The 24,009-nt window shown below is 41.8% G+C and overlaps 1 protein-coding gene across 5 annotated transcripts in view; it reads right to left on the bottom strand.

Moving 5' to 3' along the window:
* The window catches only part of SMG7 (SMG7 nonsense mediated mRNA decay factor), a 51,052-nt gene extending 27,049 nt beyond the window's left edge, over positions 1-24,003 (bottom strand). For all 5 annotated transcript variants that reach the window (XM_057379745.1, XM_057379747.1, XM_057379746.1 and 2 more), the window contains exons 1-4: positions 23,926-24,003; positions 3,864-3,895; positions 2,495-2,612; positions 1,353-1,485 (exon numbers count right to left, since the gene is read on the bottom strand). In XM_057379745.1, the coding sequence (XP_057235728.1) occupies positions 1,353-1,485; positions 2,495-2,612; positions 3,864-3,895; positions 23,926-23,954 (312 nt within the window). In that variant the 5' untranslated portion in view covers positions 23,955-24,003. The remainder of the gene's footprint in view (positions 1-1,352; positions 1,486-2,494; positions 2,613-3,863; positions 3,896-23,925) is intronic.
* Between the last annotated feature and the right edge of the window lie 6 nt (positions 24,004-24,009).

A 24,009-nucleotide genomic window follows, 5' to 3' on the forward strand; every position in this document is an offset into this window, starting at 1 on the left:
GATTCTGTGAAAAAGCCTGGGGTTGGCCTTGAAGATGTTTGGAATTCAAACAGGAACTGATGCAACCTGAGGTTACACTGAAAACAGTGCAAATTAGCCAACAAAGTTTACTCTGAACCACTACCTGGGAGAGGATTCAGCAACCACAAAATTGTTGAACCAGATACCAAATGAAGGGAAAAAAGGAAAGAAAGGCAAGTTGTCTTTATTAAGGAAATTATCAGACACTGACTCTTATTCTCCGTAATTTAAAGCTTAAATCTAACAAAAGCTAATGTAAGAAAGAGTGTGGACAAAAAATAGTCAGTAGGAAATTAATACGTGAATAGGAATCACACTCGTTTGGTGATTAACTGAAAACCTTGAAAAATATTCTTAGCCCAAGAGCACTCAACAACATAGTTTTGCTTTAGGGGAAGAAAAGTTCCTAGAAGTGAACTGATTGTTCTAATTGTTGAAAATAAAGACTTACACCTYAATGCTCACCATCGGTGTTAGGAGACACAAGGAAGGGGCAAAGAACAAAACATTAGGCCATCACACATCCTGTGCATCTGCATTTTCTGCACATATTTMTGTTCCTAAATAACTCAATCCAAGAATAAACTAATTATTCTTGCTTATCCTTCACAATCCAGGGAATAAAAAGGAATGAAGGCAATGGMCCACAAACACATATGCAGGAATGAGAAGCTGAATAGAACTTTTCAGAGAAGCAGCGAAAAAAAAAAAGAACTAAGAGTACAAGGAAATCATCAATTAACTCATCTGCCAGGCTTGAAGTTTGTTGTGTTGTCATTACTCAGAGACATTACAATTAAAAGACAAAATTCCTTACCACAGGTCACTGCAGAGACAGAGTAAAAGGCTTTAAGAGGGACTGAACAGCCAGTGAAGGCTAGACCTAGTAGCTAGAAKATTCACACAAAAAGCAGCTCAAAAAGGCAACAGATGCACAGCCAGAAGGCAAGAGATAGAGCAAGGAAGTATCATTCTAACCTTTCCTGCTGCCTTGTGATTGCTCTGAGYAGTCACAATAGAGTACAGTAAGAAATGGAGCTTTGACCTTGCCCAAAACAGTGGAGTTTAGGCTTTAAAGCAGATTCTACTAGAAGGGAACTTAAATTGCACCAAAACAACTGCCAGACACACAGAAGTTTCAGCTCAAGACTGCAGCTGATCAAAAGAAAGCCCATCACCAGCTCTGCAGACATGTCCTGCTGAGAGCACCAGCGTTAGCAAAGTGCACTGGTCGATCCAGTACAGCAGCAGATTCCTAAGCTAAGGGCAAAGAACAGATTTTACCCATCTAAAACTGATCGTCCACCCACCCTCTACTTTGTGCAACTCACCTGTGTGTAGAAGCCACTAGCTGCCTCTAAAAACAGAGAAAGATTCGCCTGAACTTCACTCCGATTTGGATTTGCTCTGTTTTTTGCCTGACCCTGGAGCGTCGTGATCTGATTTTTAAAGGCATGATTCCAACTGAAAATAAAATAAGTGTTTACTTTTTTACTTTGGAAGTATCTTACACAGATGGCATAAGCAACAGGAAAGAACTGTTTAATTACATAGCATCAGACATGAAGAATATTCAAATTCAGGCAACATTCAGATGAGAAAAAATGTTAAATATCAAATAACCACTTTTCCTCACTTCTCATATCTAGGGAAACAGGTCATGATCATATATAGATAATACATATCCGTATATAGGTATATAGCTAACACTAATATCATTAGTATTTGCTTGCAATTGTTCTGTTTTAGGCAGCATAGAAGTCCCTCCTAAAACAAGATGTGGGGTACAGAAATGAGGCTTAAAAATCATTCAGTAACTGGAAGCACAGACAGGACAATTCAGGCAACCTGCTCATCTGACTTCYCTCAGTGCTGAAAGAACCACAACCTTCTGTTAACTAAACTTAGTATAACCCACATCTGCATCTTGAAAAACAGGGAATGGATTCAGGGCATGGAGAAAAAACAGCTGCATCCTTCCCTGATTCTTAAGGTGTCATTAGCAACCCATGAAGTTCTCCTCTAATTATTCCTCCCTCTGCCCAGCTSTACCTCACAGGGCTTAAAATGAGGCTTTTTGGCAGCTACTCTGCTCGTGTTAGACCTTGCTCAAAGCTCCAGRTGATGACATCAGGCAAAGTTGCTCCTTTCTAGAAAATGCAGACTTCAGCCTTTACCTGACAGGTGAGCAGACTGGTGTTCTTAGTTTCCCCCCCTCCATCTGTCTCTTCAAAACTCACTCCTGCACGACATGGCTGCTACTGAATTGCCAGAGGTGAAACACKAACCAGCCTACTGAATGCTCTTCATCAGCTCTGCAGTGCATTCTCATGTTTCACCCACAGCACAGCTCTCAGTTTAAAGGAAGTAAGACAACCGTTCCACAGGATAAAATACTTTTCTGGAAGTCTAAAGGTTTCCTGCTCCCCAGCCCACATTACATATAYACACACAAATTCAATGAAGTACTTACAGATCCTGCTCCACTTTTTTATCTAAAGCATATTCCAAATCAGTCACTAGCATTTTTTGATATAAGTCCTGTAGAGCCTGTCTGGACGTCCAGACTTCTGCTGGACCCAGCTTTGAATCTGAGCAACAAGAAAGAAAAAAAACAAAGAAACAACAGTTTTTGTAACACACAAATTGATGGAGTTACTCTGATTTTTCACTCATTTACCAAGTGRAAAAACAGAGTGTAAGATACAGAGCACCAAACACCTGTTTTTATCAGTTTCCTCAGAAGAGTGAAATACTTGAACTACAGATGAGTTGGGGGTTGAGTGCTCACTGATTTATCTGATGAGCCTCCTACAACACCAGAACTAGATTACAACAAAGGCAACAACTGGCAAGTCAAAAAACAAAACAGGTAGGAGGAGGTGCTTCTCCATAAGTTATTTAATTGCTGAATTTCTTGCCACTGGATGAATTCAGAAAAAAAATCTAGTGTAGCCTGAATATAATAAGCAGAAAATAAATCCATGGAGGAATGCTAAATAGGACAGTGCCTGGACATGCGCTGCTGGTATTTAGAGAACACTGTAGGCAAAGTACTGCTGTGTGCTTGCCATTTTCTAACTCTTCAGTAGCCATCTGCTCTCCATCCCAGAGGGTGAGTGCAAACACTGTTACTGAGTGACAGAGTCCACTGCTTCCTACAATCACCTGGGCTGGGGCTTTCAGAGCACAAGGGATGGGCCTCATGGCAGAGAAACCATCCTGCTGATGGTGGAGCCACTCCTGCTGGGTAAGGCAGGTCCAGGTGGTTATAATATTCCTATGGGGGCTACACACCAGCCTGCTACATCCACTACACCATGGTGGCAAGCAGAACTGAGCAAAAGTTCATTAGGGAAGCCACTTGTACAGTAGGGCTGATACATGACTATAAAACATTCCCATTTCCCATTAACATATACAGCTTAAATCATAGCCCATAGCATTTCACTACGTCTAGGGCTGCACTTTCACAACACATGGCAGTGCTCAGATCAGCATTTCCATCAACCAGGTTCCTCAAAAACACCCAAATCCTGACCAATCCCAAGTACAGCAGTTGCTGTGCTAGTCTGGGCAGGAGCCTCAAAAGAAGTAGTGGCATGACCTTCATCTCCAAATACATCCAAAGTCAACTTCAAAAATATGTATTAGGTACAGGCAACAGGGGCACAGTTGTTAAAATACTAWTTATTTATTTATATACAGAGGACAAGCCTTTAATATAAGGCCACACTTTCCAGAGAATTCTTAGGAATGATAAAAGRTACACAAAAGGAAAACAAAATCAAGAATCAAATATTATTAATAAGCAAGACCAACTGTATAACAAAGGTAATTACCTGTCATGTCAGCCTTCAGGACTTCTGCCTGCCTGTAAGAAAGCAATAAAACAATAAATTAGAAACAGGCAAATCAAAATAACTGAATTGTGCCAAAGCACATTCATGCAATGGTGAGTGTGCTTACAACTCACTCTGCTCTAGTTYACCCCATGCAGGATTTGAGCTACTGTAGTTCAACAGCCTGAATGCTTCTAGTTGATCCCATAACAGCAGTCAACTGCTCATTTTCACTGCTTAAGCCTCTTTCTGAACAAATACAAACTCAAGTTTGTACAGTTTATATATTAAACTGTATAGCTTATATATTTTATAAACGATATATTTAATAAAATATATAAAAGTTTATATTTATTCTAGTTTATATAATAAACTAGATAGAAACAATATGGTTTACATATAGTTTATATATTAAATTATATAGTTTATATATATATAGTTTTTATCTAGATTAAATGATACAGTTCATATATATTATAGTTTATATTTAAAGCTTTATGTGGCAGCAATGTCCAGCCAACATCAGTGATACCACTTACCTGGGAATCTGGTATCAACTCTAAGTTGTCACACATGAAACACAGGAGCCAACACAGTCAGGGCAAAACAAACTCCTGCCAGGACCTTGGTACAGTCCTCCTGCCTCCCCCATGCTGCACAAGTTTTTGTACAGAGAAGGGATAAAGACAATGGCTTCCCCAATTACCTCTCTTCCTTGAACTGCTTCCCTAAAGGAACACTTTGATCAKGTTTGCAAGGAAAAAAGACCACACAGTACACATAGAAAGAATGGCAACTAACTACAGGTGATACCTACAGCTCCTGCRCTCAGCATCTGCTGCAAATCCCCAYTGCTGGTGGAGGCTGGCAAAYAGSTTCCCAAAAAGAGGAACACTGGGGCACAGTCCTCAATAAATAAGTATTTCTGAATGGTCAGTGGCTGGCTGCAGCAGCCAGCGGAGATGTTATAGTTAAGCGCGGTGTCAGCTGTACATAAAAGCTTCAAGGAGCAGCATTGCTGGCCTGTCTGATGAACACAGAATCAATCCAGGGCTGGCAGAGGGGATATGAGGCTGCCTGGTTTGGGTGGGACACATCTTTCTGCTTTTGCTACACTCAATTGATGACATAGATTTGCAGAGTTCAAGCTTTCCACACCAGACATGGAATACTCCCAGCGCATGGAATGCTCACTTCACCTGCCTCAGCAAACAAACAAACAAAAAAGAAAAAAAAACAAAAAGGAAGACACATTCTGCCTAACATGAAAGTCAGATGCCAGCTTGAAAAATAATGGAGAGCCAGGAGAAAGCACCACCTAAATCCCTCAAGAAGCTGCAGAAACCAGCATATACTTTCTCTTGCCAATGTGAAGCTGTGGTGACAGTAAAAACAGTTTTTCAGGTTGTTCTGGGTTSTCCTACCGGCCACAAATTATAAGGAAGGTCCACATGAGAGTCAAAAAGGTATCAGAATAGGAGATACATCACTAGGAAAATGTATATTGGTACATCTCTTCATAAAATTCCTGTTTATTAAATGCAAGCATTACCTGTAACAGCTCGCCATAGCCATCACGGTGTACCGTCCAAGAAGCACTGGTATACTCCAAGAGCTTTAATTAAATCAAGAATATCTTAACTGGTGTCAGAAGAGAATTTCTATGTTCTTCACCTGCTCCATGAATTGAGTGCCTTTAAGACAACTTTTTTCAGTTTATTTATTTCAAGAAGTTAGTACGTTTTTAACTTCCAACAGCCAGGAACACAGATAAGATTATTATGGAAATTTTAGCTATTGTGTCAGGAGAAAGCTGAAAGGCGAAGGAACATTWCTTCCTTATCCACATGGAGCTACCAAAAGGTGGCTAAGTGATGGCCCGCCATGGCTGCAGCCAGCAGGATGGGAATGAGCAGATCCTGTCCCCCATGGAGCCAAGAGGAGATAAGGAAGGCCAGGAATCTCCTCTGTGTGCTGTGYCTTGGCAGCCCCTGTGCTGCTGACCTGCAAGACCAGTCAGACAGAGCTGAGCCAGATCTGCAGTGCTGGGACTTGGCAGCCAGTGATGCTASTGCTCCCAAGGAAAAGCTGACTCGCTCAGGTGCTGGAGTCTCACTTTTCTGAACAGCCAGACAAGTTCCTACAGTCTGGCTCATGCTTCAAACATCTGCCAGTGCTGTGAAGGTCTCCTCTGAGCTGAGAACACACTCTGTGCTGCCAAAGCCACGAATCATGAGAGGYTCAGCCCCGGCAGGACACACAGGACTGTGCCTGCAGACACGAGCCCAGAATTCTCTAGGTGCAAAGGCTCTTCCCTTTAAAAGCTAAGAACTGCTAGTCTGGAAATTACTCATGCAGAACTACCTTCCACTAAGTAATAATCTTTAAAAAGGGAAATRCAAAGATGCTCTTTCCTCCCCCCGAAGTTTGCCCTCACTGTTGCCTAGAGAATTCAGATGTAGAGGGCCTCAGTCTCTACATCACTGCGACTGCTGACAGGTGYCCTGTAAACAAACAGACCTAATCATATGGCTACACCTGAGCTTGTACCAAAAAGACTTACCTAAAACAACTTTTTTTTGTATGGACTCCCAGAACAAGAGACTTTAGCACTAATCTCTTCACCAGCCATAACACAGACTGCCTTTTATATTTTACAAAATTGCAACAAGCTACACAGAAGGGATTGTCACTGYAATTTTTAATAAAATGTATAGAAATTATTTCAGTACTTCCTAGAAGCCAAAGGAATTCGAAGAGTTGGTCTAACATCAGCATGCTGTTTCTCATTTCCACCTAGAAACAACTTTATTTCACACAGCTGCATCCTACCCTGTCGCCAGGATAAAAGGGGGCAGCCTCGGTACAAAATTTGTTCTGTATCAGTGGCAAAATATTGGCACTGAGAGAGAAGATGCACTGTGCATTCCTTTACAGACTTCATGACAAGCCTTTCTGATGCTCAGCGACTCCTAGAAGGCACTGACTGGAGTTCASTGATAATGACTGATAAGAATTTCTCGAAGAGCCAATGGCTCCTTCTATTGCCCAGCATTTTTAACAAGCTTTTTGGCCACTTATTTTATTGCACTGCCTCAACATGAATTTAYATTAGAATGACTCATTCTGGGGCAAAAAAACCCGCTGCCTGCTAGAAAACCTGGTAAGGCTTCTTTACACATCATATCATTTCAAGAATATCCTCAAGTACCTCCTTGCCCAGTTGGACTCAGAAGTCCAGCCTTCAAGTCAAACTTCCCTGTTTTTTGGTCCAAAACCAAACAAGAACAACCCCATAGTTCAAAAAATTATGTTTCAAGTATTTCTATATACCACCTTGATATATCRTAATAGCTACTCTTTATCATTTCCTAACCAAATATACACATTCAGCTCTGCTTTAGTCAAACTTTAAACTGAAATACAACAGCCACCCATCCAATTCAGTAAAAAAGTTTGACAGCTAAAGGAATTTTCATTTCATTCRTAAAATTGAAAAGCTTCAAAACTTTAAAACACAATAGTCAATACCTTCTCTTGAGGTTCTAAACGTAGAAGATAGATTAAAATTTAAGTCTCCACAGGTGACAAAAGAAACTTCTCTTAAGAATCTGAGGGTATATAAAGTCCTGCTTTCCTGGACGTGCAAGATACTTAATTCAGTCTGGAATGMACCCCTGGACTTAGTAAAGAAGACAAGAAAGACACATTCATTTTCCCCTTTCCAAGTTTCTACCATTCTTGATCAATTAAGTTTTTTCAAAGCAGAAAAAGAAAACAAGAAAACCCTTAAGCAGGTAAACACTACAGAAACAAAATCCACAAATACTGGGATGTGTAYCCCCTACATACTTTCAAGTGTTTAACCCATCACACTGAAAGGCTGAAAGGTACATCAAAAGATCATGCAGTCCCACTTACTCCTTGACAATAGAGAAAGTTCGCTCAACTTGATGTTAACACCAAACAAGAAAAGATCATACAACCTCTTTGGTTAACTATTCTATTCAAGTTTTCCTCCTGCTGCCATCTGACTTCCAATTGCATTTGCAYATCACTAAACAAAGGGGTCTATTTTACCACTGTCCCAAAACAGCTCGTTTCTGTTCCAATATTTATCTTCAGTTTTGCTACAATTCAAAGCAGTCAATCACAATTTTTATGTTTCTGCACACACCATCCTGCATCTCTTATAGGGACATATCCATTCTACAGAAGCAGGGGTTTGCTAACAAGCTTCATTTTCAAGCATAGATAAGCAAATAAAATTAAGCCAAAGTTCTCAAAGCTGCAGTTTTGTGTTACCCAGCTAACAYCCTTTATTTCTGAAAGTCCAACAGGTCAAAGTCAAGCCCCACACCACACATCTCTCATTTTCACAGTGAGGATGCACCAGGCATGGTAAGTTTTACAAAAAACGTGGAAAACCCCAGCCCTCCCAAAGCCAACAGGGAACACAGCATTCTGCTTTCACACTGCCTGAAGGGGAACTCCACCCGGTTTTCCCCTGGCAGCATGAGCATCAGCAGCTGTATCAGTTCCCTCATCAAATCTCAGTAACACAACCCCCCAAGAAGGAACTGAAGATTTACAGGACTAAAATGGGCATATAAAAGCCAACAGAATCTAATCACATATTCTGTGATTCTACAAACTAAAAATCATTAAGTGGTCAAGAGTTTCACTCCAGGAATTCATACTCCTCCAGTTCTCTTTCCTGCAGAAATTGTACCCCAACAAAAAGCACCAGCAGCCTGTTGTGCCTTAGCAGGYGGTGACTGGTCCCAAGGCTCATCAAGGGCACTGCCAGAAAGTTTCCATTCTTTTGAAAGGGAATAGAAAAATATAGAAAATATCCAGAAAATATAGAACAAATGTGGGAAATCTTTCATTTTGGGTAGAAGGGTAAATTTCCTATGCTAGCACACTAAAAGTCAAATACACTTAAATTGCTATTTAAATTTAATAATTTCAATATTTGRCAAGGCTCACATCCAGAATTCCAAAGCAACACTGCAACTGCCATTTTAGATTTTCCTCAAAATAACAGTTAACTTCAACAAAAAAATTATAATGGTTTTAATACTCAGTGGGTTTTTTCTTTATTTGTTTGTGTTTAAGCATACCCCTGCTGATTCAGGGCAGGTGGAAGCAGTAGGAAACATAACAGCATGGACACTGAATATTCCACAGGACATTTAGGGGAGATTGCTTGTTCAGAAGCCCCCAAGCATGTATCCAAGACATCACCAGAGTTCAGCACTCCAGATGTAAGGAAAACTTGCKGTCTGATAAGTGGTTGACAGTTTTATAGGAAATAAGCATTTTTCCTTCAATTCCTAAGAGTTACCACTAACACTTGCTAAAATTGAAAGCCTTCTTTACAGTTTGCAGAGGCACTCTGGCTACTAATCCTTTACAGTTGGTACGCTTTGCTAAAGGTTGGGTTCTAAAAGATAAAGAACTCTGACTTCTCTGACCAAGTAACTGCACCTGTAACTATGACCTGCCAAAGGGAAATATTTCTATAACAATCTTAGGACTGACCTGCAGTTTAATCAGATTATAGCTACAGATCAAAGCCACAGAAATAAGTATTTCACCACCAGTAAAAAAAACTCACCTCAAACTACTCTTCTGCAAGCAGGTATTAAAGCAAAGCAATCATCACTTGAATACAAACCCCTCCACAGGGAATCCTGCTCTATTCCTTTTGTGTTCTCACCTTAGCTGAGAAGGATGTGAGAAATGATCACATAGAACATGTTTTTCTTAGCCCCATCTTCCCTCCTTCTACTAGTCCGGGCTCTATTAAAAGCAAGTCATAATAATCATCCTCAAAGCGCAACCACCAAAAGCGTCTCTTTCCAAGTTTGATCAGAGCTGACAATCCTCCTTGAATAAGGGTAGAAGTTCGTTTGTAGTCAGCTTCATTCAAACTCATTTCTTCCCTCCAGTTTCATGAYAGTCAGTTTCTTTGTCTCAAGACTTTAAAATGAAGTGCCCCAAAGGTATAAGCTCTCCTAAGGAAAGTTTATACGTTCTTAATCTCTGATTTAATCTACAGAGAGGAAATACAAGTCTCCTACACTGCTCAGGCTTCTGGTATTCCACTGCCCTCCCTCTCCTTACAAACTAGAGTCACAATGTGAGCTAAATGCCTCAGAGTCCAGTTGCTCAGGATCAGCAGTATGYCTGGATTTTTTCCATAGTACTCCAAAATTTAAGCCAGGAAAGTAACCGAAAACTACGTACCTAACTACCTGTATTTTCCAATTTAAGCAAGAATAGCTGGTAGTAAATATACAGCATTAGGACTAGTGCAAGAAAGCTTAGCTGTATTTTCCATAGTCATTTTTTACAAATACTGACTGTGATGCTCTTTAACTCTTCATCTCGACCTACTAGTTATCTGGAATTTTACTAAAGATAATAGGAAGAAAAATAACCTCTAAATGGATGTCGCCCAACAAAGAAAAGCAAAAAACACCAGTCATCTTTACCTTGTYTACCTTCCAGAAGCTGACAGTATAGCTCCATAGGTAACCCTGACACCATTTTTGGTACAGAAAAATTCTGGTTTAGTAACACTAATAATAATTTAATAGCTATAAAAAAAAGGCATGCTCAGGAAATAACAAAATGGATACTCAATATGTGTAGCAATTCAAGACACTGATATATTTTCATATGTTAAGTAATACCTTCAAAAGAAAATTTCCAACAGCAAACAAATAATATTTTTATAGACTACYCTGGCACATCCATACAGTAACACATTTACTGCACTGTCTGACATGTCAGCTATGCAGCTGACCTGAGAACGAGTGAAAARCAAAACATTTGAGATCAAATACTAATCCAACTGTATATCTCCTCCAATCTTTACACCATCCCATGGACAAGCTGATTTTTCAAAACTAAAGCAATCTCAAAGGCACAAATGCACAAAAACTTCAAGACTGCCCTCCAATCCTCACCGCCACTGACRGCTCTCTCTCTCTTACAGAAAGACAGACACCAAAACATAAAGCTCTGTTCCCTCTCTATATACAGTAAGGAACTTTGGGGAAGCACATRTAAGGGTTACCAGCTCTTAGGACTATGGTCCTAAAATGGATGTGAGAGGTTTGCAACTGAACTTACCATGATAATTCACACAAGGTTTTGAGACTAATCAAGGAGAAGCAACAGAACTATTTTCTGAACAATAAACCCACCCCYGCTTGAAATACGCTGTTGTAGTAGTATTTTTTTTTTTCTCTTTCAAACCCACCTCGATGAGAGTGCACACCATCAGGTCTCAGTGGTGACAAATGTATTTTGCTGTATTATAGTTGCTGACTTGGTAAAACCTTCACTTATGTTAAGGGGCTGGAAACTGCAGACAAAAATGTTAAAACATGTGAACATTATTTTACTTCTTTTAATAGTTTTTGCACTTTGAAAACCGTTTCCAGAAATATGGAAAATGTAGAAGTCTGAGTATTGAGATCAGCTTCCGATGGGTGTCATCAAATCAGTTTCAGAGAGTTCCACTCTTGARGTCAGCCTTGCAGAGGCATAATCAGGTTAGGCAGCAGATACCAGCGGTCCCGACACTACAGGGGATTTCCCAGAAAAGTATAGAGAATCCAAGCAAAAGAGAGAAAATTACATCAGTTCAGTGCCACACTTGCAATGCAGATAAAATATGCCCTCTCACCTGCCCGTGGAACTGGAAAGCAGTGACACACATTGTCCCCTGAAATGGCCTCTCCACTTTGCATCAAGAAGGCAACAACTGCAGAATCTAAATTCTGACTTTCAGCTCTACAAGTTGCCTGCTGCCTCCAGCATCCACTAATAGCTTGGGATAAAAAACTCAGATMTCTAGTTCACTTTTGGTGTTCACTACAGAACCCCTTCCTCTCAATCCCCRTCTCAAATTACCCCTTGCACAGTGGCAAATGCTGAGCTTTATGCTCAGTAAGGCTGGAATGACTCTGACACAGAGAAAATKATCATTAAAGAGRAGTCAGTTACTGGGAATTCATGRTACTGTCTTCCTTGCTAAGCAGCAGATGGATAAAGAACAAATCCATTARACGGTACCACCAGAGGTGGCAGAAATAAAGCACAACTAATCCTTCATACTGTGTTTGTAGAAAGTTAGCTATGATGGATACAGTGGAGTTCAGCATTTTCATAATGTGCTCTCCAAGTCCTAACACTAAGATCTACGCTCAGATAGTCAAGGCTTTCCAAAACTTAAGGCTTAAAGYAAAATGACTGATATTTAAATTATTGTGGTCATTCAGTAATTGTAAATTGTTTTTTGCCAATCCCATTTATTTTATAAACTYCCAATGACATCAACATCACACAAAACAKAAATCTATGCACAAACATGACATAACCATAAGTTTTAAGCAGCTTTTCATAATTAAAGAGGTTTGTGTCTGTACCACACAGTACAGACAAGCCTTGWCAAAAACACTCAGTGTTACATCTGAGTATGATCCTAATTGCAAGCTCCATCTCAGAAAAATATTTTCAATTCTCTATCTTGAAATTAAATGCAAACCACACTCTGAAAGCACAGTAACAGCAGAAGGTTGAACACCAGTCATGGAGAATTATATCCTCCATTTATGATAATTAAATGGGTATCACTCTCAATTGTTTACAGGAGTCTCATTAGCTGCTCCCCCTTCTCTATCAGAAACACACATGCAATGCTGTTCTGAGATAAACTTACTTTTCAACTAGAGAATATTTGAATAATTTCTTGTTYAGCAAGACATGACTCTCCTGCAGTCCTCTGCTATTGGTTGTCTTCAGTTTACGAGTGGCTCATCCAGATGTGCTGCTGGCTAGTATACTCGAGTCCACTACCAAAACACATGGTACTCCTGGAATGTGGGAAGTTACTCTGTTCTGTGTTCAGCTGAGGGACAAACTATGACCAATCCAGCCAGCTCAGATCYAGCCAATGCTATTAGCACAGAAGAAGGGAAGCACATGGATACACTACAAGAACTGTGCCTCTCCAGGAAAGGTGAAGTTTGAAGYTCTTGAGCCCTGTCAAACACCAACAGAGCTGGAGGAAATCCAGCTTGGCTGAAGAGGTGCAGCTCCCTGGCCCAAGCCCAGCTGACCTGTGCGGCTCTGCCCCAGCAGGTCCAAATTGCCTCCAAACAGATCCACTGCCACCACTGCCCCGCTGAGCGCTCCCAGGTTTTCCCAGTTAACCAGTAACCTCCTTTCTATTTAAAAAAACTAATGGATTGGTTAGGAGGAAGCATCTGAGCAAATTTATAACTTCCAAGGATAAACTTGCTTGTGAAAACTAAATATTTTTATAAAAATAAAAAAATTATTGAAATCAAATTGGGTTTTTTAAAAATTTAAATTTCAAGACCTAAAGACAGACTACTTTCTAGTTCTATGTCACAGAAGTTCATACGATGTTCAGCCAACTGCAAATCAGTATCTGTACATATGGAAAAATTCTGGCGTTTAGCAGACCTTTACCGAACATAAACTCTGTAGAAAGCAAAAGTGTAAATGCAGTTTTCCAGACCACAGTCCCCCTTTCAGCAGTCAGACCAGACCTGGTTACACGCATTTTACCATCTTYGAGGGCTGAGAAAAAAGCTCCATAGCAATGAATTAACACATCCCACCTGAAGATAAAATCATAAGGCTGGAAAGAACCTCAAGAGGTTGTGCAGTCCATTCCATCACCCTGACGTTACTCCTGACAAACATTTAGTTGCTTGTTTTTGAAGTCCTACCGAGTCATTTCCTTAGCCTAAAGCAGCATCCCGGACCCTGTGYCAAACCATTCCCATGTGGCACCATGTCTTGCCTTCGGGAATYGCCATGCGTCCTGGGTTCACCCACTCTGGCTCCTTCCTCCCACCAAAAGCCCACAGCAAACATCACCAGCCTTSCTCAACCCACTGCTACTTTTTGGAAGGTGGGGAAGGGTAGGGACTGTTCTCACTCAGAGAAGACCTCTTCTGAATMTCTGAGGCATATTAAGCAAGAAGTGACAATGCCATCAAACCATTTGCCACCTGACTACACTGTTACCAGCCATTAACATTTGCATGTTGCTCAGGCTGCACAAGCCAACTCAGCCCTGGCATTCTACTTTGCAACCACAACAGGCTGGATCTCACCATGACTTTTTTGTGTGATATACCAGCATGACCAAAATAAGTTTGAAACAGAGTATTCTGGCACTGTTCTTTAGCATTTGACAATAAGGAAACCAGGTGAATCATGCTGCTTTAATAGCAAAACCTGAAATCCATATGTTCAATGGCATTTCCARTCATACACAGAAAATTTCCTGCAGCTGAGACATTAAAGGCCCAAAGATCTTCAGGTCTTTTGSATCTGTCCTTCCTGAAGACAAAACATTCTTGAGCCACATCACCTAATGCTCCAGCATAGCAGTTCTCCAAGAATAATTTCAGGAATTAACAGAATCAGTTATACAGKATAGAAGACAGATTTTTATAACCATCTTTAACCAAAGAATACAGAATTTTAACTAATTCTGAATAAAATTCTGACCACATAATGTCATGTTACGGGCAGAGACAGCACCTTTTTCAGTACTGACTTGTGCGTGGCCACCCATGATGGAAGCTACCAAGTCTGTAGTTGCACGAGCAGCATCAGTAAGCACTTGCTATCTTCATTAGAAACACAATGGAAATATTTTTGGGGTACTTTCAAGAATTAAAGATTACTTTAATCTTTGATATCGAAACCAGAAGACGAGTACTACAGCTGAAGTCACAGCAAGACACAATCCCCTACAGTTGTCTTTGCCCCAAGCCCCGTATCTTCCACCATTTACCTCAAAACAAAATAAATCTCTGAATTAAATAGTCAGGTTGTGTTCAAGCTGTGGGGAAAACGTGCCAGACATTCATGCCCTGGCATAACGTGTGTGACTTGCTCCTAAATTAAGGCCTGCAGTAATAATTCAAATGCATGTTGACAATGCATATTAAGGATTTTATGACTTCTTTTCTAGTTAAAGATTCCACATATATGTTTAATATTACACCTATCAATGGTATTAAGACAAACTGAAATACCTCCTAGATTTTTATTCCAAGTATATTCTGCATATTTTAATAATTTAATTTATAATCATTAACCAATATAGAAATCTCACATTTTTCTTAAAACTGAAATAATATTTCYTTTATTTTACTAGTAACTGAAGCAACATGTTTAAGCTGTAACAGCTGATACAGTTTTCATGGTTTTATACATTTCTAGCAGTTCTGGGTATTTCTTTAAAACTAATAAATGAGGCTTAAATCCTTTGAACACTGTTCTCACTGCCTCTCACMAAAAACACACGTGCCAGTAGATTGGCTTTTTCCTGGGAATATCTGGCTGGATTAAGTCTCTATGCTTAGAAGTTTGTCATCGACATTGACCTCAAATTCAAGACAGACAACTTCAACAGCCAGAAGTCTTGTCCCATTCCGCTTTCTCCCCTTCTCCATAGGTACAGAGGATTAGCATGTCTATTTTCAGTTATTACTAGGCTACTTTGGAAAATCCACCCTAAAGACCCCTTGTAACAGCTCAAGTGTACCTCGAATTAAGAGCAGGAATGCCCAAAGGCCCKGCCAAAACCAGTACTGCCTGCAGAAGGAATCAAAGCTGCCAAAGTTCCTTGGGTTAAAAAAAGATTATCATACAGTCACAGCTGTTTGACACATAGYAATATCCACATGCTTTTTTCACATCATGGCGAGACCAACACAAGACATGGCAAAAAAACACCAGGAGAATTTCACTGCAACAGACAGCAGCACAATTTACAGGACAATCATGAAACAACGGAGAAAAATGGTCTTCCTAACAGATTTATCAAAAAAATCATTATTCTTGTGTAGGGAAGTTAATATGCGGTAAATAACAACAGCACAGACTACAATGGGGCCCAGGGGATCCTAGCACAGGTTGGCTCCAAAGAAACTGCCCTTTGCTGTAGCCTGATCAAATAGAAACAACTCTCAAGGCCTTGTTAAATCAAGGCATCATGAAGCACCAAAGTAAGTATGAAATAAAGATGTTGATGCCCAAAAGGTCTGTTTTACTGCAGCCAAACAAAAAGTCTAATCACTGCCTCAGGTTCTTCCTTAAACTAGTTAAAGAAATGTTCCCCACAGTGGTTTGGCAGAATCAGTCTTAAAGGTTCCACACTCAGAATTAATTTCCCATTTTCTAACAACTAGAGAGCAACTCTGAGATAATTCAGCTGTATGACAAGCAGGGCCCACAGACTCAAAAACAGACAATGCTTCAGAGGAGAGGAGAGGAGGAGGGGGAGAAATAAAGTAAAAATCAGYTTTACCCATATACTATTAGATGGAGCAGAAAAATGTTCCAGCAAGCTGAGCATTAGAGGACACTTCCAGCACCACGAACGATGAACTTAAAAGCTGAGAAATAAGACTGCTGATATATTAGGGACCTCACAAATACTTTCTGAAAAATTTTCTTTCCTCTGAAGGCAGAAGAGAATATTAACTCTAGCAGGAGTCATAAATACCTCAAGGGTATCTCTGATTTGAGTCTCATCAGTGAAATTCAGTCTGTTGCACACAGCTCTGTAACAATCCCAAGATTCACAAAAACTCCTCAGCCTTCTGGTTCCTTATGATAATCCCTAGAGTGTAGAAGCCAGTGAGAATAATCCAAGAAAAGTCCTACTGCAATACAGAARGAGAAAGCAGGCCTAATGTTACTCAGAAAAGTTTATTCCATCCCTGCTCCCAGCATTACACTGATCTGAACAAGTATCTGTTGATTTAACTCAGAGGAATTTAAATACTCAGCTTCAGAACACTGTTTAAGCCATTTCTCCCTCATTTGGTCATCTGAGAAGTCCCCAAGTTTTCAATCAAAAGTTATTAAATTCAAATGGCAAGAGCAGCAGTAGACAGACAAGTCTAGAAACATGGCCCAAAGGCAGGACTTGGAGCAGGGCTGCACAAGTGGCAGCTGGTGATGACTGCAGTACAACTGTAACGCTTCCTGCAATACCCTGCCCAGTGTAGTAACAACAGGAGTGCTCAGGAAACACCCAAACACAGCCACAAGCCCYCCATCCTGTATGGAACCGTGACAAATGATGGTCCAGAGTCCTCGTGTCACTTCATAACAAACAAGGTATTATTTATTCCTCTATTCTGTCCATGGCACTAAGAGAAATAAGATACGATAYCCTTCCCTGAGTGCAGGAAACACCACTGAAACACCATGTTCTCCCAAACATCACCGAAACTTCCCTTATAATACATTAAAAACTTCAGGACCAAAGTATGRATCTCTGCTTATGATTTTAAGGAAAAAAAAAACCTGTGGGTTTATTCCCCTCCTGCCTGACAGCAGCTGTGCAGTTTTTCCAGTAAGATGAGGACAATCCTCAAGTTCAAAGTAATGAAAGCAACAAATAATGTCCTCCCACATATATTCCTTACAAATTGTAGCTGCATTCTTTAACTGCTCTTCTACCAATCTGCTCCTACGAGTGAATCTCAGCTGCTGTTGTGAAGATCTAACAGCAGTGATCAAAGACCCTTAAACCTCGACAACCCCCAGCAGCTCCTCACCCAACAAAAGCAGATACTGAAGCAAATTATCCTCTCTTCCCTCCCCAGCCACCATGCACTTGAACTGCAATCACTCCTCTTCCATATTCATTTTTGCAGGCTGAGCAGGGCAGGGTAGATACCAAGACATTTATCCATCAAGTTGCTGTCTTCTCCCATCAACCCAGCCTTTCCTTCTCCAGTGGGAAGCACCAAGACATCTGAAAATGCAYACAACAGCCAATGTGGCAAGCTAAAAAGCAGGGCAACTTCAGTTTCCACATAGAGGGATTTAMATAGAGCTTTAAGTTGCTTAACTTAAAAGTTTGTGATACAATTCGTTGCCCAGATCAGGTTATTTAGAGGCAAAAATCATCTCACTGGAGCAAGCTATGGTTACTTGTTATGACTTCTTAGGACAGAAGAAACAGATTTTACAAGTAGCCRGARYACACTGACTACTTAAATAAAACACTTAATTCACCAAGAAAATGCATCTTCTTACCATGCACTGAAAYGAAGAAACAGAGGAAAAAACCCTCAACCCCCTATACTCAGAGATGGGGACAGCCTTCTCAAAATGCTTTGCTGCATTCCCTCTTAACACTTCAGACAAGCATCACCTGGTTTTACTGCCACAACAGAACTTTCTCTTTTCTAATAAAGATCAAACTACATAGGAATATGCAGGTTAGAACGAGAATTAATTGCTACAGGGATCAACCCTGGCCTCAAAAATAAATAAATACAGCTGTGCCTTAACTTACACTAACCTGCACTTCTAGGTCACTGGAACACTATTGTGCAAGTAACCTCATAGCAGAGTACAAAGGAAGTTCAGTAACAGCATCCACAATAAGGTGTGTTCTGCAGCAAGGAAGAAAAGGGGAGACTCTCAGTCCAGACTGAAAAGATGGGTACAGCTTGTGACAGTGATTCCAGGTACATTCTACAAGGATGACACTCTATGTATAGCTACAGCTCTATTCTAGGAGACAGGACATCATTTACTGGGGTTCTGGGTCAGTGAGCACTTTAATGATAACAAGCACTATCACTCCAAGCAGCAGTCCCACCCTGCCCTTAACCATTATTGCTTCGATCCTGCTCACCCTTTTTTGTTAGCACATCTGTGTTCACATGATGAATGGGATCAGGAAACCAACTCAGACCAAACCCCATGGGTAAAAAACAAAACAAAAGCAGTTTTAACCTAGTGTAGTTCCCCACTTCAGCTTACTTCAGACTTGGCCATAAAKTCATTGCCATCAAATCAGGGTTGAGGGTGAGGGAGAGTGAGAAACTTCTGTCAAGAGCTGTTCAAGTGTAAAACACACCTTTGGTCTGTATGACCAAGTTTTTGCCAAGTGCTAAGCAAGTCAGGTCCTCTGGTTACTGTAGTCCTCTTCTCTCGGGCACGAATTCACCTTCCTGCCAGTCCCTCCAGCAGGAAAATGTGCCCAGTACCAGCTAACCTGCACACGCACTCCCATCCCTGCTGTAACCTCCCTACAAAGGAGCACACACAAACCCCAGCACAGAAATAAACACACCACAGCTGAGAGGAAATTCTGGAAGTGCTGCCTTACACTCCAGCTGGGCTCTGCCTGCTTCTCTCTCAAGAGGTACACTCATTTGGATCACCCAGACCTGATCACCTAACCAGCTAACTTTCMTGAAGTTATATAGGCAACAACCAACTTTAGCACATTCGAACAGCCTTGTTTCCTTAGGAATCTAGGTTTGAAAAATAAAAAATGATCACAAGTCTGACGATACACSCAGACATTAGCACAAGTTGTCCCTGCATGGCAGGAGAATATTCACTTATTCAGATYCCCATGACAGAAAAAAAGGAGCGAGTAATAGCCCCCCAGAGACCTGAGGAGTATGGKGTGTGTCTTGGGCTCTCAACAAGATGTATCTCCTTCAGCAGAAAGCTCAGAGGGGAATTGCTTAACACACTTTTTATTGTGACTCTTTTTACTACATAGGTCACTACAAAAAGCTTGTTGATCATAAGTAAATAGTAGCCATCATAAATCTTGTTAGCCTCTTTAAATCATTACCATTACCCTCATCCTCAAAGTAGAATAAGAAGTGTTGCTCATACTAAATATTGGGAGAAATTCTAGTTATCAAATGATGGAGACATCTTGTACAGAGAGAAAAAAAAGAGACAAAACTAGAAGGGAGACTTTCCCTTTATGTTCCCCCAAGGAAAACACAATGCTGTGAGGTGCCTCCATTACACATTCCCTGTTTAAAATTCTAGAGTAAACACTGTATGAAAGTAATATTAATCATTCCAGAAAATAAAAAAGCTGGAGGGAGTACTTTCCAGGACTTACTGGTCTTGTTGAGATACCAAGACAAATCAAGAAAGCCGTGGAACAACTGGAGCAAGGCCTCCAGGGCAGTCGGGGCTGGAGCACTTGCATTTGGGACTGGAGGAGATGCTGTGGGAGCCCAGGCTTGGTCAGCCTGGCATAGGGAAGGCTCCAGGCCACCACAGCTGCCACATGCCAGCAGGAAGGGGATTGAGAAGATGGATCCAGGCTCTCTGTGTGGTGGGAGGAYGAGAGACAATGGGCATAAGTTAAAAAAGGGGAAGTTCACACTGGATGTACAGAAAATGTTTTCCACCACGAGACAGTCAAGCAGTAGCACAGGCTGCCCCAAAAGGCTGAGTTGTCTTCACCCCTGGAGGTTTTCAAGACCAAGCCCTGAGCACTTGGTCTGAGCTCAGAGCTGTCCCTGCTGTGWGCAGGAGGYTGGACAGGGGCCTCCTGAGATCTCCTCCGGCCCAAGTTACCTTGTGGTCCTGCCAGTTCAAGGAAGCACACTGCAGGGACACAGGATTCTCCACTGAGGTTACATTTACTAACGTTTCCCTTCATATACTCTCAAGATAATGAAATAACTGACTTAGTCYTGCTGAGACTCATTCGAACAGTATTCTGGCTGGTGCCTTTCCAGCACAGACAAGCATCACCTCTACATCATCATGACCAGGAATCAGTACCAGAACATGCTCACACACAGACTGCAATTACCTCTGCTCTACCYTCCTCCTTTAACAGTGAAGAAAGACTGCAAGAGGTGCGTCATGGGCCAGCAAACAGCAAAGGAGCAACCATGAAGAGACACAGCAGTTGCAGAAGTTAATGGAGCTACTGATAAGTCTTTGAAAAGAGAGCCACATTTTGAATTATTAAAGCAGTCAAACCTTTAATGAAGTCGGTTATAGACTCATCATAAGGCTACAGGAAACTACCAACTGGTTCATCAGCACAGGAATTTTTAAGTAGTGTTCAAGCCCTGTAATTCAAGCACTTTTTATTCTACATTTGTGGAGTGCTAAAAACCACAATTTACCTGTGCAACACCACATTTAACTGGTAACTGAGCTCACATCTTTGTGAAATACAGTTGAGACAGTCCTATCTCAAACTCCTAAACTTCTGAATCCTAGTTAACTTCATATTGAACATTAACATATAAAATTGGCATTGAAGATCATTTGTCTAAAGCAAAACAACCATGGACTAAAGCCCAACACTGGCTTATAAAATGGATGGGCTCAGAAGTTTCTGTGCTATTGTGTCAGAAATCCTACCAGTAATATTTTGCTTAAAAGTGACTTCTTTTATATCTAGCAGGATACATGGGCCCATGAGATTAACCTGATTTAYAGGGAGTACTTTCAGATTTCCCAAGCAGCACAAACAGCATGGATACAAATTTTCAGGCAGATTCGATGAACAAGTTCACCTGAACAGGGAGACTCAAACTGTACCTCTGTTTCCTAAAATATTTTTAAAAGAACCCTCTGAAAGGTCTACTCACTTTACCAGATGTAATGCAAATCTTTGAGAAGTGAGTCAAACAATGACTCCAGAGAAGTATGTAGGTAACTAGATGGGAGAGAATACACTCCAATACTCTTGACAGACGACCTTGAAAAGGATAAGACTGGGAAAGCAAAAATCCCAAAAATCTGTTGCAACATAGGAAAAAGACTTAAAAAGACTCTTCTGAAACTTTTCAAAGACTCGGTAYATGAAGCCTGACCTTCTTTGCTCTTCCTGGAAGACTTCTGGAGAAGGCTCAGGTGTTTCCCTGTTCTGACAGGTTGATTGAAGGGGCACASTCCTTCAAGGACAGTTTTAAAAGAGCTGATTCACACACATGCAGAAAGCAAGAAACTGGAAGTGGAAGAGGTAAGGTAGTCCAGCTAAAAGTCCCTTCTCTGCTCATCTTTTCAGCAGCTCCATTCTTGCAGAGTCATTATTTCACTAGTTATTCAACCATTACATGTTCACTTTAGAAATTTGGCTCACTTCCGTCTACACTTCAAATACACAGAAAAATGATTTCTCACAGAAACTTTTCTGTCCCTCCTTAGTTTTAAGACAATGAAGACAGCAGAGACTAATTGCTCTGGGTCTTCATTTGGCACAATGTTTTGTTAAGCTGACCTCTCACATTGTTATACTTTGGTCTACTCCTTCATTACACTCASATTGAGCCTGTCAACCACAGCAAAAAGGAGGATACCCTCCTCCTTAAGGCAAAGGACTAACAGAACTGGCTCTGAGAGTCTGAGGCTCTGTTCCCAGCTCCCTTTATAAGCCTGGGCTAGAGTAATGTGCAGCTGCATTTCTGCCCTATGCAAATCAAACAATTTAAATGTACACTCYGTGGATGTAGAAAGCATTTGACAGCTTTTTAAGGAAGCCTTCCCCAAGCTTGCCTTCTACACAGAGGAACAAACCCAAATGGTCTTTAGGGGCAGAAGGAAGAAGATGGACTACAAAGTGCTTGAAAAGCTTGGGAGGGGGAGGTGTCCTGTTGTTTTAGGAAGAGATAAGGTTCTTGRTAACAGAGTCACTGCCTGTAACATGTTAGTGCCCACCTGCTTCAGTCTTGTTGCTGTGGCACAATACAAACCAAGCAGTCAGGAAAAAGCAAGAACAGCCCAGCCTGAGCTGAAGTGTGGGAGGAACAAAGAGAGGAGAAACAGGTGATTCCTGYCCACAGCTTGCAGGTAGCATCTACRGCTTGGTGGAGCAGAAGAGCTTGGTGGTGCAGAAAGATGACAGGAGCAGGGACACATGTGACTTCAGTGGCATGGCCTTGCCAGGACACAAAGCAGCCAAAGGACATGTGCAGTCACAGGAAGAACAGGGAGCCAGAGGTTACAGTATTATTAAGATACATTGTACAATACAAAAGCAAATCTTTTACTGGTAGAAGACTGCTAATAAGGCATTTAAGAGCTCTTTCCACAATATAAGAGGAAAGAAAGAACGAAGAAGTTCCATGACAGCATAGGTGTACTAACCTGGAAGACAAAAATCCTCATAAACTCACTATAAGATAAAATGATAATCTTTTTTTTTTCTCTTTTTTTTTTAAGAAATAAACTTGAGGTAGGATCTGGACTAACAGAAGGGCAGAGATAAAAGACAAGATGAGGAAGAAGGGAAGTATTTGGAAAACCACAAGGAGAGACAGCTGAAGTGTTTCAGAACTCTGGTTACAAAGTGCTCTCAAAACGTAAAAACCTCATTGAATTCACTCGTTCTAAACCTTCCCAAACCCTAAACTCAGAAGGAATGTGCACACCCTTCTGGCATACCTGCTCCTTTTCCATGAGGTGTTCTGGAAGAGTCAGGGGTGACATAACACGATCAACACGGATATTCAGTACTTTACAGCTACTGAAAAGCAATCTGCAGCCCACGACTCTGCTTTCCAAAATCACTAGAGAAYGACCATTTGGGTATATAAGTCCACCCAAACGGTAAGCTCACCCCGAAGCCTACCAAAGTTCTGCTCGTATGAATCTCAGGTATCTCGCACTCTCGACTTGAGGGACTCGGGAACGGTTCTGCTTCAAAGCACAGCCCTGCCAGYCTCCCTCCTCTCCCAAACCCTCAGCTGACGGTCCCCAGCACCGACCGGCTGTRTCAGCCGTGACTGAGGGCTTCCAGCTGATGGCGAGGGCTGAGACACGACTCCCACTACTCCCGTTCTCCCACAGCATCTCCCGGGGCTGCAAGCCCCGGTCCCCCTCCATCGCCGGAATCAAACTTCGCGGTCACTCCGCAGCGGCGGGTTATGCCGGCACCTCCTTGGGAAGGGATGAAGAATTCCAGCAGGGAAGCCGGTGGACTCCCCTGCTCTCCCCGCGGTTCCAAGGCACCGGCGTGACCTTGCTGGAGAGTCTTGGGCCATGCGGCAGCCGAGTCTGCCCGGTTGCGGGGCTCGGGAGCGCGGCGGCCAGGTCCCCGCACCGCCCCAGGCACGCCYCGCTCACCTCCAACCGCTCCTCACTGCCGCTGCGAGGCCGGAGAGCTCCAGGTCCGCCCGCTCCCGCCGTCCCCGGGCYGCCCGGCCGCGGCCTCACCGGCCGGCCGCGCTCCGGAGATACTCACCGGAGATACTGCGCGCACAGCAGGCTCATCCTCCGCCGCTCGCCGCCCGTCCCGCCGCGGCTCTCACAGCCCGGGCCGGCCCGC

The sequence above is a fragment of the Malurus melanocephalus genome, unplaced genomic scaffold, assembly GCF_030028575.1.
Source record: "Malurus melanocephalus ecotype Western Australia unplaced genomic scaffold, MMel_1.1 scaffold_419, whole genome shotgun sequence".
NCBI lineage: Eukaryota > Metazoa > Chordata > Aves > Passeriformes > Maluridae > Malurus > Malurus melanocephalus.